General features: G+C 34.7%; 1 protein-coding gene across 2 annotated transcripts; it reads right to left on the bottom strand.

The window, feature by feature from the left end:
- Positions 1-272: 272 nt before the first annotated feature.
- Positions 273-18,847, bottom strand: LOC140046877 (uncharacterized). 2 transcript variants are annotated; one of them, XM_072091618.1, is made up of 18 exons: positions 18,786-18,847; positions 14,006-14,248; positions 13,265-13,526; positions 12,819-13,012; positions 12,217-12,349; positions 11,755-11,973; positions 11,149-11,332; positions 10,806-10,958; positions 10,384-10,546; positions 9,874-10,074; positions 9,175-9,314; positions 8,830-8,998; positions 8,205-8,510; positions 7,711-7,939; positions 3,613-5,930; positions 3,092-3,281; positions 2,350-2,537; positions 273-1,707 (listed from the first exon to the last, which is right to left on the bottom strand). In XM_072091618.1, exons 2-18 carry the CDS (start codon positions 14,246-14,248, stop codon positions 1,618-1,620), a joined length of 5,382 nt encoding a protein of 1,793 aa, XP_071947719.1. In that variant the 5' UTR covers positions 18,786-18,847; the 3' UTR covers positions 273-1,617. The 2 variants fall into 2 exon arrangements, with proteins under 2 accessions (XP_071947719.1, XP_071947720.1); XM_072091619.1 differs by having other exon boundaries at positions 2,350-2,504.
- Between the last annotated feature and the right edge of the window lie 41 nt (positions 18,848-18,888).

Below are 18,888 nucleotides of genomic sequence, written 5' to 3'. Positions count from 1 at the left end.
TGAATACAATTTAAGGGAAATATTTATTGAGTTAAGTGAAATAATATTTAAGGAAAATATCTCGCTTAAGTGTGATTGGTGAATATTGCCACAGGAGTGTAATAAGGTATGTCTGAGTGTTTTGATTTATAGACATTTTGGTACGGTATGGCGGTTATAATTCCATTTTGGGTCAACCCTATTACATGTATTGATTTTAACAAAAATAAATATGACTTGAAAACAACAACTGGTAATTTGGTATTTTAATGATACAGTATAAAAATCATTATAACAAATATTATATGTAAACATTTACATTTATGCTTTATAGTCACACAGTATTTTTAAACACCTGTTTATATACTGTATATATATCAGTGATTAATATACATTTGTTTGGTAGATACCAATAGTTAAAAATACTGTATTTTTGTATTAATATATATAAATGTGATTTTGTATTAATGTAAATCATATCACATAGAATAGAACCACCAATAAGGGGGCACCTTCCAGGACGAAACAAAGTGTCCCTTTAATAGGGGTTGGCCGCAGTGTTAACACACATACTGTTCTTATAGGAATCTCCCTTGTATAAGGGTGTCCCCTTAATAGGGGTTGGCCGCAGTGTTAACACACATACTGCTCTTATAGGAATCTCCCTTGTATAAGGGTGTCCCCTTAATAGGGGTTGGCCGCAGTGTTAACACACATACTGCTTTTATAGGAATCTCCCTTGTATAAGGGTGTCCCCTTAATAGGGGTTGGCCGCAGTGAACACACATACTGCTCTTATAGGAATCGCCCTTGAGTAAGGGTGTCCCCTTAATAGGGGTTGGCCGCAGTGTTAACACACATACTGCTCTTATAGGAATCGCCCTTGTATAAGGGTGTCCAAATGAATCGGTTTTAAAGACCCCTTCCCTGCAATTTTGGACGTTTTTTGGAAAATAATACATATATATCACTTTAAAAACATTAAACCATGTCAATTCTTGTCTTAAATGTACGTTTTATGGTAAAATATGATAAAAAGTGAGAAACAATTATGCACTACCTAAGTAGCTCGCGGCGATCGACCTCTCGTGGACGGTCTTAGGCCTAGCCTAGCTAGGCTTAGTTTTGTAGGCCTAGCTGGTAAACATCGGTAACGTACGAACATCGTACGCGAGCTATATACCTAGCCTGACGTTGTATAGTTGCTGCATTAATTGTCTTTCTATTTTTGCCAGATTCCGTTGATACAAATTGGGGAAAACCCGGTATTTTCTCTGAAAAGTTAGGAGTCTTCCATTTGTTTTGGCCTCACGATCGATCGAAAAGTGGGCGAATTACAGGTGAAAAACAAAAATATCAATCCGCGCGCAATACATTTTGGGATTTATAGCGGGCCGCTATAATTATTAGAATCGACTTATTTTTCACATTTTTAACCGTTTAAAGACGAAAACCATATAGTATTATTTTTACATTAAATATAGTTTGTGATCTTAAATTAGATCTAAAAAACGTAGGGAATGGGGCTTTAACGTATAGGTCAATACGGTTGTATACTATTGTACAACGTTTTACACAAGGTGGTATGAAGAAGTGATTATTTACATTTCAATAATTGATTAAGATCCTTGTTTGTTCTTAAATCTTTGTCTGTCTTGATCGCAGCTTCCTGGTGACAATTCCATGTGAATTGTCTGTCTCTTTATCTGCTGCTGTGTGACATATCACCTAAAAAAAACCAAAATGCTTATAATTATTTTTTATTTCTCATTACAATGATGGTTATCTTGACATCGTCTTGGCCTGTATTGAAAGTATGGTTTACATACAATATTATTTAGCAATAATTGTACGAATAAACAAGCCCTATCCGACTGGTCTTTTTCAAAGAAAATAGAGCTCCGCAGACTCCTTGCTGTTTACAAGCAGATCTTTTGCGAGTCATTCGAACTCGTAAGTGACCAGTCGGATACAGCTGTTTTGAGATCTAGCAACATATAATATCCCAAAATTCTTGGTTGATTTGATATGCAATTACTAAATACACTAATAGATTCTAAATATGGAATTGTAAATGGTTGCTTTATAGATGTATGCATGCGGCAGTGTAAACTGTATGGCTTTCAGTGGTGTAAAGCAGAGGCCTGAGACTCCTGGGTTAGCAAGCCTAAGTGGCCCTCCAAGTTCCAATGCTGGAGGCCTCAGGTGTATTTAGCTTTTTCGGCATAGGCCTATTTTAATGCCTGTTTTTTCCCTTTTGGCCACTGCTCATGGGCCCCCATAAGCTCCAGGGCCCCTGGGTTTAGCCAGTGAGCGCTCAAATTAGGATTTTAATTGAAAATGAGATTAATAAAAATACAAGGATTTTACCTCATGGGGATTACACTCAAATGGACTGGATATATCGGTCTTGTAAAGTTTGCGTTTTTTCTTCTTCTCTGTACCGGTTTGGCGCATTTCTACAACGCGTGGTGGTGACTTCTGAGGCGTTGTGATGCTTGACGCCACATCTACGATTTTCTTAGCTAAAGAATTTGGAGCAGATTTACATTTAGAGTCTGTGTAAGAATTGAGAAGGAATGCACCAGCAAAAAAGATTTGAAAGAAAAAGTGAGAATACATTGAATGAAGCAATGTGATGTAAAGCTCTGTCTACACTATCAAATTAGTTTGACAAAAAAAGTGTGATGTGCCCAAATATAGTAGTGATATGCCCAATATGGTAGTGACATGACATCATCATGTCTATATATGCATTTTTATTTGTCACATAAAGTTTGATAGTGTAGACAATGCTTTAAGCAGGTTTGACAGTAAATGCAGAATATAGAGATACACACACATAGCATAGAATAAGTTTATTTCTCTTTTGACAGCTAAAAACTATGTTTTTGACGGGATATTAATATTTTTTAGCTGCTTTACAGCTGCTCTACATGTAAATTTTTATCAAATTTTAATATGCACACAAATGCAAGAAATATATACTGGTAATGTATTGATTAAAAACAAAATGCAGCCAGTTAAAATCGGAAATCCCTTTGATTATTTGTTTGTAAGAATATTAGGTAGACAAAAAGGAAAAATCAATGATTCATTAAATTCAATTCACCTTTGTTGTGAAACATATCCCCAAGTTTTGTAAGGGCAGCACGCCTTCCTGATTTGGAGATCGATTCTGCTCCTGGCGAGGCAACTTTACCATCAGCAACTTTATTTTCTCCCTCTTCCTTCTTGGCAGTTCTTCTTGTCCTACGTGGCTGTTCCCTTTTAGCGGCTTTTGGTTGAAAATCATCATCGTCCTGAAAAAGCAACACAATAAAAATGTTGCCAAAATGTACTGTATAACCAACTTTCTATGACTTGTAGTGTTTTCCAAAAGAACATTTGTATTATCTTGATTTTTTGTGAATTATTTATGAAACAGCATAATTAAGTATGTACTGAAACAATATAAGACGTGAAAATGGCATGTTAAATTTAAACTTTAATACACTATCCAAGTGTGTACTGTAACAGATGTTATTAAGTGTACACACATTACTATCTTACATCACATGGGTAGAAATAGTGTTCTTTCGTCCTGAACAAGTTTTTTTAGAAGTGAAAATGGCATGTTAAATTTAAACTTACACTATCCAAGCTCTTTCTTTTCTTGGCACGGCGATTTGTTCTTTGTTTTCTTCTCTTCTGTAGAGGTGTCACATCCATTTCTATTCTGCTTGTATCTTCGTTGTCGGTATTTTCTTTTATTGCAAAAAGATCCTCGCTATCATTTGATGATTTACTTTCAGTTTGTGATTCTGTTTTGTTCTCTTCGCTACTTCTGTCTTCAAAGGACATTATTCTGTCACTTATTTTATCCATCTGCGCAGTATATGATTTTAATTTATCTTCAGCAACTCTTTTTTCTGTTGTCAAAAGTTTCATTTTCTTTTGGTCATTCTTCCTTTCCTCCAACAAAGCTTGAATCTTTTCTTGTAGATTTTCATTTCCTGAAGACAATTCGTTAATCTCTTTCAAAGAAGATTCAACTTTACTTTTGCTCTCATTATCTGCATTCTTTAACTTATTGTTTAAATTTTCATTATCTTTTTCAATGTTACGTACTTTCTCGTTCAATTTCTCAGTTTCTTCTTCTTTATCTTTAAGTATCTTTTGAAGTTCCTGTAAATCTTCACTCCATTTCTTAACATTCTTGTCTATTTCCAACAGCTCAACTTCCAACTTCTGGTTGCCTTCCTTTAGTTCACAAATCTCATTTTCTTTCTGAATAACCATTTTTTCTACTCCTTCATCACAGTTTTCACGTTCTTTAATTGCTTCTTGTAACTGGTCTACTTCAATATGCTTCTCTGCAAGAAGTTCTTCAAATCTCTGGTTTTCTTTACTCAAATTGTCCAACTTTTTACTTGTTTCATACTCTTTTTTCTCCTTTTCCAGAAGCATCTTGTCTAGACCATCCTTCACTTCAGTTAACGTTTTCATTTCAGTTTCAATTTTCTTCAACTGTTCCTTAAACTTTTGATTGTCACTGTGCAAGTGCTGAATCTTCTTGTTTAACTGGTCGACTTCTGTTCCCTGACAGCTTACCAAGTTTTCATTCTCCGCTTTTAAAGTCTTTGCTTTATTGCTAGACTGTTCTGCTTCCATCTCTTTATCAGCAAACAATTTGTTGATAATATCATTTTCTTCACTTAATGTCCTCTCTTTCTTAAGCAATTGACTTACTTTCTCCTTATATCCTTCCTTTTCTTCTAGTAGCAGTTTTATTTTATCATTTACTTTTTCTTGTAAGTCCTTCTGACGTTCTTCATACTTCTTTTCTGCTTTCCTTAGACTCTCCTCATACATTGATTTAATCTTTTCATTCTGATTTTCAATGTCCCCTTTTTCCTTTTCTAATTTTTCCCTTTTCTCTTTAAACTCTTGTATTTCTTCATTTAATGTCCTCTCTTTCTTCAGCAACTCATTTACTTCCTTCTGATATTCTTCTTTTTCTTCTAGTAGCAGTTTTATTTTATCATTTAGTTCTTTTGTAATCCTTTCTTCTTCGTGTAAGTCCTTCTGACGTTCTTCATACTTCTTTTCTGCTTCCCTTAGACTCTTCTCATACATTGATTTCATCTCTTTAATCTGATTTTCAATGTTGCCTTTTTCCTTTTCTAATTTTTCCATTTTCTCTTTAAGCTCTTGTATTTCTTCACTTAATGTCCTCTCTTTCTTCAGCAACTCATTTACTTCCTTCTGATATTCTTCTTTTTCTTCTAGTAGCAGTTTAATTTTGTCATTTAGTTCTTTTGTTTTCCTTTCTTCTTCGTGTAAGTCCTTCTGACGTTCTTCATACTTCTTCTCTGCTTCCCTTAGACTCTCCTTACACATTGATTTCATCTCTTTATTCTGATTTTCAATGTCACATTTTTTCTTTTGTAATTTTTCAATTTTCCCTTTAAGCTCTTGTATTTGGCTTTCCTTCTTATCAGCCAACTGTTCTTTCAAATTGCTCTCCGTTTCAGAATCGCGAAGATTCTTTTCTAATACCTTCTTATAATGCTCACATTCATCTTTTAACTTTTCAATACTTGCATTCATTGTTTCCATTATCTGTTGCTTCTCTTCCCACTTCTCCATTTTTTGTTCAAAAACAACTACTTGCTGTTCCGCCTTTTTTAGGTTTTCTTCAGTTTCTTCTGTCAACTTTTTCTGGTCATCATACAAGACTTCAATGTGATCTTTTTCCTTTATTAATTGATCAATCTTCTCATTTAGACTGCTGATATTTTGATCATTCTCTTGTTTTTCATTACATTCAGTAGTTTTCCGTACAAGAGCTGCTTCTGTTGTTTTCAACTTCTCCTCCAGGCACTCATTCTTCATCATTATTTCATTAACCTCAAAAGCACATGTCTCATCTCCTTTGCCTGGGGATGGTTGTTCCACCTTATTGGACACTACAAAATGAAAAAAATAGTTATGTTTTATAATACATGTTAATCCTTACAATAACGACAAATGTTACTCCCAAGCCTACGCTCGCGCTAACCGCTCGCCAATTCGCCAATGGCGACTGGAGTCTCCATTTGGCGAAAATAATTATTGCCTCGTTCGCCAAATTGGCGAAAATACATTTCCAAGCCTAGGCCTAGTCTGGTCGGCGTGACTTCTTATGGGAGCGAGAATTCGCCACACTTCGGTACTTTCTGACTCGGGTACACTTTTTACCACAACAGCATTTTATGTGACGACGTCACGATCGCCGTGTTAATTTTTTTAGTTCTGTTTAAACATGCGCGGAGCGTGCCTTGATGACGTTTTAATGACACACAGTTAATGTGATTGGTTCGTGGCCGGCCGTCGTCGACGTGATGATGAGCGAATAAAAGGGGAAGTCCCTATTCTTTGACGTAGAAAATGAACTTCGAGAAGAAAATGTAAACAGAAACATGTGGACGAATACTTCCGTAAACGAGGCTGTTCTGTTATTTAAAAAGGGGAATTTTAAATTTAACAAAGTAATTACCTCAATAGTATAATGTTAACATGTTTAATTTTATTTCCCTTTCTATTATTCTAACCGAAAGTTGCGCTTTAGATTGAATAGCTAAGAAACAGCGTATACTGCAACGGCAACCATGGCCAAATCGCGTTTCGGCCGCCTACATAGAATGGGTTACGGCCGCTGCATAGCAAATTCAAAGCTTCTTAAATTTCTGCGGTACATTTCTTGTTTTATATAATAGATTGATAAATATTCCAATTATTAAATAATTTAATAAATTAATTAACGCGCTAATACATGCATACCATGCACATTGCCTGGGCGACGGTAATTTAGTAATAAGCGGAGAACTGAGTCCCCCGTAAAGAAAATGGTAAACACTGATATTTATGGTTGGGATTATTTTTTTCAGGGGTTGGTCTTGTTGGCCTCTTCGCACAAGGTCCACGCAAAGTCAAATAAAACGATGTGTTTTATCAAACAGAAATATAAATTAGCTTCAATTCAATACTAAATTAGCCAGATTTTGATAATGAGAAAGACTCAAAAATTCAATTTTTATCGTTAAAATTGACATTTGAGGCGGATGTACATAATAATAATAACCGATTTACATATCAAAATAAAGAGTATTTATTTAAAGCCTGACAACATGCAACAAAAATTACTCGACCACCTATTATGGACCTCGTGCGATCGGGTGCGAAAATGGGTAGGTGTTTTCCAAAGTTATTTTTAGCGCGCGGATTTCGGCTCGCCGGCTTTTGTACCTCATTTTTAACTCGCGTTTTCTATTAAAATATTTAATAAACATAGATTATAAATATATAAAAATAATCCCTTAAACAAGATCTTTCCAGGCATATAATTTTTATTCTCATGGGTACATAAGAAATAGTATATTTTTAACTTCAAAGACACGTCACTTTTTGAAATTTCACGAACGTGTTAAAATCCCGTTAACGAAAATCAGGTTCATTGGGATACCTAATAATAATATAAATGTAAAAGAAATAAAATATAAAAAAAATACATGCATTATTTATTTAATAAACATTTTTTTCGAATTTTTATGGTTTTTTAAATTTGGCTAAAGGATTTTCAATTTGGCTAATATTATTTAAAACCTTTCGCCATTTTGGCGAACGAAAATTTGACCTTAGCGCGAGCGTAGCAAGCCAATCATACTTTGCTCAATTCATCCTGTATACAATATTACTATCTATTTTTACCTGTGCTAATAGATTCCTTGAGCTTTTGAATATCGGTTTTTAAATTTTCAATTTCTGAATCTCGATTTTGAAGGCTTCCATTAGCGGTTTTCAAAGTTTGCTTCAACTCCTGCATCTCTTGTTGCATGCATTCAATTGTACCATCACGCTCTTGCAGCTTTTCATTTGTTGTTTCCAACATTGCTTTACAATCCTTAAGAACTTGCTCGAGAACCTTTATGGCTTGGTTCTATAAAAGAGAATTAATGAGAATGGGAAAATTGCATTATCATCCTTTACTGGACGCTCAAGGCCATACCAAAGTACAAATCAGACACAAAATGATGATTAAAAAACAAATTCGAAATGTTGATCATAGCAAATTCAATTTAAAAAAAAATTGCATGCAGTTAAAAAAAAAAAAAGGCAATATCGACTATTTAAAAAAAACAACACATAACATTTGAAAAAAGTATATGCATAATAAATGAGCAAAAATTGTGAAATAGACATACCTGACCATCCATTGTATTAAAATCTTCTGCAATCTTGGCTTTCAATTTCTCAATCTCCTGCGTCTTTGAATGGAACTCTTCTGCTGCATCATTTAGTGTCTCTTGCAACTCTGTTACCTCTGACTGTTGATTCAGTATTGTCTGACGCATTTCACTTATCTGTTTATTCAGAAGAGAATCATCTGTTGTTTTGGAGGATATGCTGTCACTCTCTGCAGACTCTTTCATTTCATCTTTCTCCTGCTTTAACTGTTCTTGCAAGGATGCAATTAAGTTGTTTAAACTTTGAATAGTTTCATCCCGCTCCTAAAACAATAATAATGTTAATTAATGTTTTTATGGATGTTTTATTTCGATTGTTATGGTCTGTTTTTTTTAGTTTGACAAAAAAAATGTGATGTACCCAAATATGGTAGTGATATGACATCATCATGTCGATATATGGGCACATCACATTTTTTTGTTATATAAAGCTTGATAGTGTAGTCCGAGCTTAACAGGGAGCAGAATCTAGCATATATATTTATTATCTAACAATGTTAGTTCTTTTTATTCAAACCTTGAAATGTTTGTTTTATACAATTTTCTCTACATCATTGTTATTAGAATCTAAGATCTTATGTACCTTTACTTTGCATTCTTCAGCATGTAAGAGTACACTAGACACCATTTCATCATCATCTTCTGTTTCCACTCGTGCTCGTTTGCGATTCTTCTTCACAGACTGCATGTACATTTCAATTCTCTTATCACATTTCTCTTCTTGCATTACCTGCATCTGTTTGTTCATCATACTATAACATGCATAATTTGAAAGAAATAAAATGAGTTGAAAAAACAAGGCTCCAAAGTAGATAATGCAGTATATTCTAATGCAATGTAAATCTCTGTAATGAATGAAATCCAAAACCGCTATTAATTGGGGCTAAAATATTGACCTATATTCTATGTAATATTACAGTATATTGACCTATATTCTGCTTCAATGTTGACAAGTTGCTGAGCCATTTCATTACAGACTTCTTCTCTTATCTTTGATTCCATTACAATTTGTTTCTGTCTTTCTTCAACAAGACGTTGCTTCAAGGTGTCAATCACAGATAACAGTTCCTAGAAGCAAACAAAAATGAAATGCAAATGTATAATGCACTTTTACAGTATACCAACATAAAAGAAACAATGTTAGCATTCTAATAACCATAGCTATACAGTGTTTGTTAATGCAGTGACTCAGAGACAGGGATATTTTCTCTTTCCACCATTTTCTTTTTCTATTTGCAGAGTCTGAACCCTGTCGTTTATTATCAAAAACAAAACAACATCAGGTATACTACTAGTGTTTATCTATTTATTTACCTTTAAGTAATGGATATAATATGCAAGAATGATTAAAAATAAATCAAACAAAGATTTTGCACACAAGGTTCGAAATAAAGCTAATTATAAAGCACAATAAGTATCAACATTTTGTTGTCAAAAGTCAATACAAATGTTTCAGGTGGCCACTTACAGGAGGTAATTTATCTAACAATCTAATTTTTCGTGAAAAAGGTGGCCGCTTACGGGAGGAACCAAATACACTAATTTTGCAACAGGGTTTTGAAAGTGCGGCTATTAAGGGAGGTGGCCGCTTCCTGGAGGTGCAACTGTAGTAGATAAAAAACTTTACCTTTACTTTGTTGTTATCTTCATCATCACTTCCTTCATCCTCGTCCTCTTCAATGATTGTATCATCGGATCCGCTTCTGCCTCGCTCTTCTGGATTTGCCCAACCGATTGTTTGTCTTGGGGGCATAGGTGTCCTGACTATGGCTGTTTTTTCGTTGATCAGTTTCAGTTTGTTTTCTAGTTTTGACGTCACAGTTGTTACCTTAAAATTAAAGATAAAGTAAATTCAAAACATTAATGCCATTATGGAAAGCAGCCTACATAAAAAGCAAAATGTTAACATCTGAAAAAAAAAATCAGTTTCTAAATGAACAAGCAAACTGTAGCCTTTTCTTTCTTTTTATAGATGCAAATATTAACCGTAAACATTTTTCTAAACTATCAAACTTTATGTGACAAAAAAATGTGATGTGCCCATATAATGGACATGATGTCATATCACTACCACATTTGGGCACATCAAACTTTTTTGTTGTCAAACTAGTTTGATAGTTTAGATAGAGCTTAATACCTGTTTTGCTATAGCTGAGAACTTGAGTACATGCATTGTTTCATCAAACATGGATGCACACTGGTTGACATTCACAATCATTGATGCTTTACCATGTCCCATGAAGAAACTCTGGAACAGTCTGGTAAGCTTGCTCTCTCGGAATGGAATTACCTTCTGACCTCTGATAAGAAACAGTAAAAATGTTTATATTTTTATTTCACTTATTTATAGAGGGCGACCCTAAACAGCGTATACAGATAATCAAAGGTGGTGTACTGGCATCAATTTTTATAATTTATTTTATTTTTAAAAGACCTGTTGTATTGTAAACTTTAGTTTACTAAGAATTGTAATGATGCAAACATTACTTGATATGATTGAACAGTTTAGCAAGGGATTAAAGTTTTGTTTATGCATAGATGAAAATATAAATAACTAACTTATCCTGGTGGTTCTGGTTGTATCGTAACACTTTGATGCACTTTCCAAGTGTCAGTAAAGATGTGTTGATGTTTGCAGCCTCCTTCATTCTATCCCCAACAGCCTGAGTTTTGGTCGATCTTTCTGATCCTGCCAGATCACAAAATGACAATCTAAACAAAAAAACATTGCCAACATTTATTTTAAAGGAAGGTATTTATATTTGTCCTCAAGCTTAACTGGAAACTGAGGACATTTTGTTGCATGCGTCCTTATTTATAACATTCACAATTCCTCAATGATTTTTAATTACTTTTAAACGATAATTTTATCTGGTATTTAAATATGTGTCATCACACTTACGTGCTGACTCTTGCCACGTGCGGTTTAGCCACATCAACAACTCTGAGTACCTTTACGCTAAACACGCAATGACTTCGACTGGAGCAGTGGTTAAGTTTGGTCGAGGCGATACTTAAGTTCTTTTGTCCGATTTTCAATATTTTGTATGCTTCGTCGGAGGAATTTACCATGACTTCTTTCATACCTATAAGTTTAAATAAATTTTATAACGTAACTGATTTATTTCTAAACCAAGCATGCAATTTTTTCCATAACAAGAATAACTTGATAATAGATGGACCACTGTAAGAGTTAGACAAAAAAGATGGCGAGGTCAAGAGATATCTGAGAACTCTGAACTGTTTGATAGTTTAAAGCTCTGTCTACACTAACTAGTTTGTCAAGAAAAGTGTGATGATGTGCTCAAATATGGTTGTGATATCATGTCCATATATGGGCATGTCACATTATTTTGTCAAATAAAGTTTGATAGTGTAGATAGAGCTTAAGAGAAAAGCAAATGGAAAATGTTTGGGGTTTAATTGGCATAAACCACCTGGTCATAATGAAACATTTTTTTATGAAATATTTTGAACCTTTATAAATTATATGAAAAGAATATCCTACCTCTGATGTATACATTGCCATTCTTATCCTCGGCTAGCTTCATTGTCTGTCGACGAGCTTTTTTTCCTTTTGGCATTGGCTCAAGCAAATCATAAATATACTCATTATAAATTTCAATGAAGGACACCCAAATGGAAAACTTGACTGGCCCCTGTGATTCAACATCAACAGAAGTATCATCTGGGATCCGAAGGTTTATATCATTTAAAATGTTGACAACTACAAAAAAAAAAGTAAATCATCTTATTACATTGTATTTCAGTGGAGAGTGAAAGACATGAAACATCCTGCAATTATCGGGAGAGGGGGTCTGGTAATAATAATAATATCCCGGATTTTAATATATAGCGCCCAATGTTGTGAAACCTCTAAGCACTGAACATTAATATTACCCCAGTCATTTTTTTGGATCAAACACGTATGGGAACATGCTCCCATAATGCAGCTAAATGCTGCACTTACCATCTTTTGTCTCATCCATTGTCGTTGAACAATCGCCTGATACTAATAGTGAGTTTTGGGATAACCTGGAATTCTCGTTTATTGAGCTTTGTGACAATTTTGATGAATCAGACTCTGAAATGTTACTGTCATCCTGAAAATAAAATACATATTCTACTAAAACATTTCTCCCAACAGGTATCTACGTGTTAAGTATGCATCACGTATCATTGGAATAACAAGCAGGACTATATTGAATCCATTTTTGAAGAAAACACATTAAATACTGCAAGATTCTACTCATCCCATGTATAATGCATTTGAGGTATTACGTAGTGGTAGACGTTACCGGTCCATCATCTCTCGTACAAATAGGTTTCGTAACAGCTTTTATCCAGCTGCCATTCGGGCACTGAATGCTTGTCACTATACCGTACGAGAGTGATGAGACACTTTGTAATTGTTTTTTTTATATCGGTTTCTCAGAGCAAACATAGTTTATGTGCATTTTTATGCAAATGACAATAAATGGAAGTAATTTTTTCACCGATGAATGAATGAATACAAGTTATCTGTTATGTTTGAGAGACTGTAATATAGGTAGAAAATTAGAAAGCACTTACTCCTTTATCAAGAGATGTTGAACGCAAGAGCGCTGCTTTTGTAAGTTCCTCTTGTTGTATCTGGGTGTCGTTTAACATAACCACATCAGCAAACAGCTTTGGCTTTATACGCATACTAGGAAATAGTTTACCCTCTGTGCTATTGAAAAGGACATCTAATGATCGAGGTAATATACCACCGTCTTGGGCAGTACCTGTAATAAAGAATATAATCAAAATGTTATCTTGACTCTATTACAAATTGCTGTACCAATGGTTAATTTCTGGAAGGAAAGTGATAGCTTCTAAGTCATGGATACAAATTGTAGCATATCATTTTATTATAGATAAAATAGATATTTAATATACTTTCATGTCAGACACATGAATTAAACAAATTAAAATATGATGTAGAATAATATAATTTACCAAAACTGTATTGCAAGTACATTTAAAGAAATTCAAACCTTGTATTGTATGAGTTTTTCCTGCATTTGTGACTCCATAAGTAAAAACTAAGCAGTTTTGACCATCAACAAAATCTTTTACAGTCCCAAGCATTGTGTCATCAAAAAACCGCTTCTGACTCGTGTCTTCATGGGAGATATTTGAGAACGTGTACTTGTGCGTTAATGTTCCACCAACACGTGCAATATTTTTAAAATTGAAGCTTTCTCGTGGGGCATGCATGAGTAGACATGAAGAGTTGTTTGCAACCTCCATACAATCCTGTGAAATTAAGAAGCATTATTCACATTGTCAATGGAAGATTGATAAATAATGTTAAATGCATTTTTACAGTCACAATACAACATTAAATTATAAATTCTGGTTTTTACTCCAGTTCTATAGAAAATCATTTAATCAGACAACTGTGAGTCTTTATAGAAGATGTTGTACAATTTGTACATTCTCATTAAATGTATTTAATTAACATATTTTAATAAATAACTAATAACATTATTTTAATAAATAAATAATAATAACATATTTTAATAATAAATAATAACATATATTAATAACTGAATACCTTTGTGATTTTACCACGACCAAAATAATTTCCCCGATTGTGGATTAGGTTTATTGTATTATATGACTATACAAATTAATTAATCTGACAGTGACACTCATAAAATTGGACCTTAGAATTTTGTTTAAATCAGTTTATGTTCATCATATCCTTATATAAAAATACATGTATAAAGTACCTGTGACTCTCCGTCTTGTATTTCTGTTCCTGTAAAAGGTCGTATTCGTAGGTAAACTTTTATTGGCTCTTTATTGTGATCAACAGATTCTCGTGTGAGTTTCATTGGTGTATCAAAGAGGTCCTTGCGAACAATACTTTCTTGTGACGGTATGTGATCTTCATCTATTGTGGAATCTTCCTCATCGAACATTAATAATGATGGTGACATATCATTATCTAAATTACTTTTGGATTTGGCCATCTGTAAAAATAAAATACTGCAAGGTAGGGAGGAACATGGCAAACAATTATAGACCAGACAACTCAACTGAATGAACAGATGTTGATACGTAGATGAAGGATAAAAAAATACAAATAGTTTTTAGTATACCATATCTATATATAAATTTACGTAAGGGCAAAATTTGGTAAATCGCGCCTTACTTTTAGAATTTTTACTCGATGGTATATAAAGTTGGTTCGTACTTTCGGTACTGATTTTAACCACCTGATGTAACCCTGTTTACTAATTAAATTAAGTTAGATAATTAGTTATTGACGATTAAAACGAATTTAGGTTCAACGTTTTGCCCCAAATAGGGGTGTTTTCCGATCGTGGTATACACTGTCTAATGGATGTCCATTTTGGAAAATACCCGCCACAAAAATGTGTCGTATTATAATTAACGTCGTAACAGAAAAGTGTTCAGATTTGCCTAACTAACGCTTTCGTTTCAAACTGAAGTGTCACCGATTTGGGCGAACATATGGTATGCAGGAATAATTTTGATTGGTTAGAGGTCAAAATCGTTGATGCATGACTTTCGTATCGTAAGCGGTGTTCACTAATCTTGTACCTTGAGCTGTCATAACAAAAGAAAGAGTACTGTAGTGTCGTATGAAGTGACTTAAACTAATCTTTTCCTGGTTCAGACCTATGGAGTTGTACGCCGCGTACAATACGAAAGCATAACTCCGTAGGTCTGAACAGGCCCTTATTTTATAATTGAACCCCTAAAGAAACCACTTAGCTTAACCTTACGACCTCTCCCATCGTTAAACCAGGAGAGATTGACACTATTTAAGTACAGATTTGACAGTGTTATCCATCATTGAAATACCTTATTATACCATTAATCACTTCTACTTAAACAAATGAATCGGAGCCAATATACCCCCAAGTTTCAGAAGAGCCCAGACACACCTCACAGCCACTTCTTCAGAAGAACATCTACACCTCACAGCCACTTCTTCAGAAGAACATCTACAGTACTGACTACAAATCATGTACCATAACCCGCGTTTGTCGCGCGTGTAAAATATGTGTAATTGCCGCGTGCCTGTATTTGCCGTGTGGACCATGACGTCATCACTTTGTAGCTTTTTACTGGTAAAATATGGAACTCCCGGTACGACGCCCGCGACAACACACACGTGGGTATCAGTTTGTTTTGTTTCTATTGTTTAGGCCTACCATCATATTTATGTAATCTGAACCCGCCCGTTACTGTATGTAACAAAGTTTATTTTTTCTTTATTGTTTAGGCAAACAATAAATAAGAAAGTTTATAGAATTCATGTAAATTGTTTTTCATCGGGGTTTTGTTTAGAGTTCACGTCGTATTATTTTATATAAATGTGAGGCGTACAGTGAGAAGTGTACAACAGGGAGGCTAGAATAGAGAGCTACTGTACCTAAGCCCCCCACAAAAAAAAAACATATTTAGCGATCTTTAATAGGTCAATAAATAGCCTAATAATAGTAAAATTATAAAATGATGTTTCCTTGTATTTTCGTAACCGTAAGCCAAATATTTAAATTAAAATACAGCGCTAGTGTTTTAGGCCAAGTACAGTATTCGCTCAAATAACTGTGACTGTGAATGGGTTTTCCGCCGCTCGGTGTAGAAAGTAAAATTATTACGTTCTTCTAACACGTTTATTACATGTCTTTTAGTATATTTCTATCTAACATGTCTGCATTGTATACTTGCTTTATACATTCTCTGCTTATGAAACGACTTAATAAGTTGCTAAATTGACGTTTAAAGCAGATATTTGTCTGACATATCAGCCCATGTTTATAATGAAAACAAAACAAGGTTCCGAAAATGGTACAGTCCAAAATGAGGTGTGCAATTAAATAATATCAACGTAAACATATGCGCACGGTATCGGGGCTGTAATTATAAGAGAACTGATTTCCCCTGGACGGGAAATGGTAAAAACTTGTATTTATTCGACCTCGCTTCTCTCTCGCTCTGGCTGTGTGCGGAGGATTGCTCCCAACGACGTGGTTTCGTTCAGCGATTAATGGTCCAGTCCGTAACAGGGGTGTACATTAGTTACCGCGCTAAATACATGCATGTCAATACTGGCGTTGTAATACTATATAAATGTTTTCCTCCCCGACGGGGAATGGTAAAACCTTTATGTTATTATTTGGCCTAGCAACTGTGTGTACTCAATGGATGAACTCTACAACGTGGTGCGTACAGAAAGTACGTCATTCGGCCACCAGCAACGATCGTGTTTTTAAAGATATTGTTGGGTCTTTTCTACCTTGTTTTTTTTTATGAGTTTTCTCAAATACTTAATAAATATGACTTAAAAATATATACAAACAAACCTTGAAAGCAAACTAGGCCTAGAATAGTAGTACTGTACTCCCGGTAGTAGGCCTACTAACTAGGCCTAGTATTTTCAATCACAGACATAATTGCATCATGATTCATGGAGGTTTTTACCTCCATGATTCATTGCACTATGATAAATAAATCGATTTTTTATTTCAAATAGGCCTATATTTTGTTATATAAAATGCTGTTATCCTGTACTGTAATTCCAGTTATTGTCTGTTTGATGATAATAATATATGAACAAAACATCAACAAATTATAAATACAGTTCGCTGCAGTTGAATTACTCAATGCAGTAATGCATGAGTGAATATGGACAGTATTGTTAGTACCTAATTACACGCGAGTCACGCGTTTTTCACACCCGTGTAAAATGTGTGGGCTTGGTATATGATATGTAGTCAGTACTGTACACCTCACAGCCACTTCTCCAGAAGAACACCAAAACATACATCTCACCGACAGCATCACTGATCCTCTGTTCCTTAGTTATAGTTGCATTATCCTGAATACTATCTTGAGTCATATTATACTGAAGCATTATTGTATCATCAAGTATTATTGAATAAACAATATATGTATTGTTACTACAGTCAAGCGAGTAGAGTCCTCTTTACAAGTCAGAAACCTCATAACACTATATTACATGGTGGAAGACCCAATTGTGACGTTTGCTCCCAAACCCTTCCCATTAATCCATTATGAATTGTGTAATGACGTTCCTCGCAAAATCAAGCTATTTGCGATAAACCTTATTAAATCCATTAAAAGGTGTTTCCCCAACGACGTGGCCACGAATAAATGCAGGCCACATTTATAAAGAAAAAATGGGCCTAGGCTAGGTCCCCTGTAATTGTACGACTTGTATTTATTGACTGCATACGATCTGAAATTTGCATGCATTTTTGATTGATTTGAGCAAAATAAATAATAAAATATCCCTCCTGCTGGGCCTTTTTAATTTTTATTAATGAATAGGCCTAGGCCTAACATCTGTGTGGATTGCATTTGTTATGCGCGATTTGAACGATTTGCGCAATTTGAAATTGCGCAAAAAAAATCCTTGCGCAATTTGAATTGAAACATGTGTTTCAAATTGCGCAAGCAACGTATTAAATTGCGCAAGTAATCTGCAAATTGCGCAAGGTTTTTCGACAGATTGTGAAATCATGCACACCCATATTTTTATAGTAATTTCTAAGAATGATTCAAAATTAAACATAAATATCGCATTTCCTTATTTTAGTAGTGCAAATATTGTTATAAGTTAGCATACCGTCGAAGAACCGACGAAGGAAAACGAAGCGGTGGTGTTCCACCAGGCGGGCGCGGCGCGGGCGGCCGGCTATACTACTCTAGCCTAGCTAGGGTCTGGACTACTGATACTGACTAGGTTACATGGCCTAGCTTAAACTAATATTAAAAACTTAAAAAGTGAGTATTAAACATTATCTTCATTGAAATGGTCTTATTTATATAATAAAATACTAAATTTTAAACTCCTCTGCCTAGGCCTAGCCTAGCCATGTATGGGAAAATTTACAGTTCGTTTTCAAATTGCGCAAAGGTGTCATATTGCGCAAGAACTATCTTGCGCAATTTACAAATTGTGCAGCGCAATTTAAAATTGCGCAAAGATTTTCTTGCGCAATTTGAAATTGCGCAAGTTGATTGCGCAATTTCAAATTGCGCAAAAAAATCCTTGCGCAATTTTAAATTGCGCAAGAATTCTTTGCGCAATTTCAAATTGCGCAAGGATTTTTTTGCGCAATTTCAAATTGCGCAAATCGTTCAAATCGCGCATAACACATTTACTACTGTACTCGATCCTAGGCCTAGCTAGCTGGGCGTAGATGCAGCCACTGTGTAGGCTAGGTTTATAATAATTATCAGAGACTGACAATACACAATATTGCTACACCAACAATGTGATGGGCCTAGCTAGGCTAAACTTAGGCCGAGTGCAGAACGCGGGAATCCGTGCACGTCATGAGTGTCACACACACAACAGACAGTCGATCGCACAAAACACCACAGAATCAGACAGGCCTAGCGGTTCACTATAAGTCCTCATCAAGCCCAAATTATATTGCGCTATATGTGTTATTTAGAAATTGATTAAAAATAGGTCTGAACTAGTATAAAATTACTCAACAACACCTTTGATTCAACTTTGGTTTTCCACTTTGCAACGATCACACCACGCCACCATCAATACAAATGGTGTAGTAGCAAAGAACTTATAACACAAGAATCTCCTGTT

The sequence above is a fragment of the Antedon mediterranea genome, chromosome 4, assembly GCF_964355755.1.
Source record: "Antedon mediterranea chromosome 4, ecAntMedi1.1, whole genome shotgun sequence".
NCBI lineage: Eukaryota > Metazoa > Echinodermata > Crinoidea > Comatulida > Antedonidae > Antedon > Antedon mediterranea.
The sequence above is the reverse complement of the archived record's forward strand: the minus strand, read 5'-3'. Positions and strand labels throughout refer to the sequence as shown.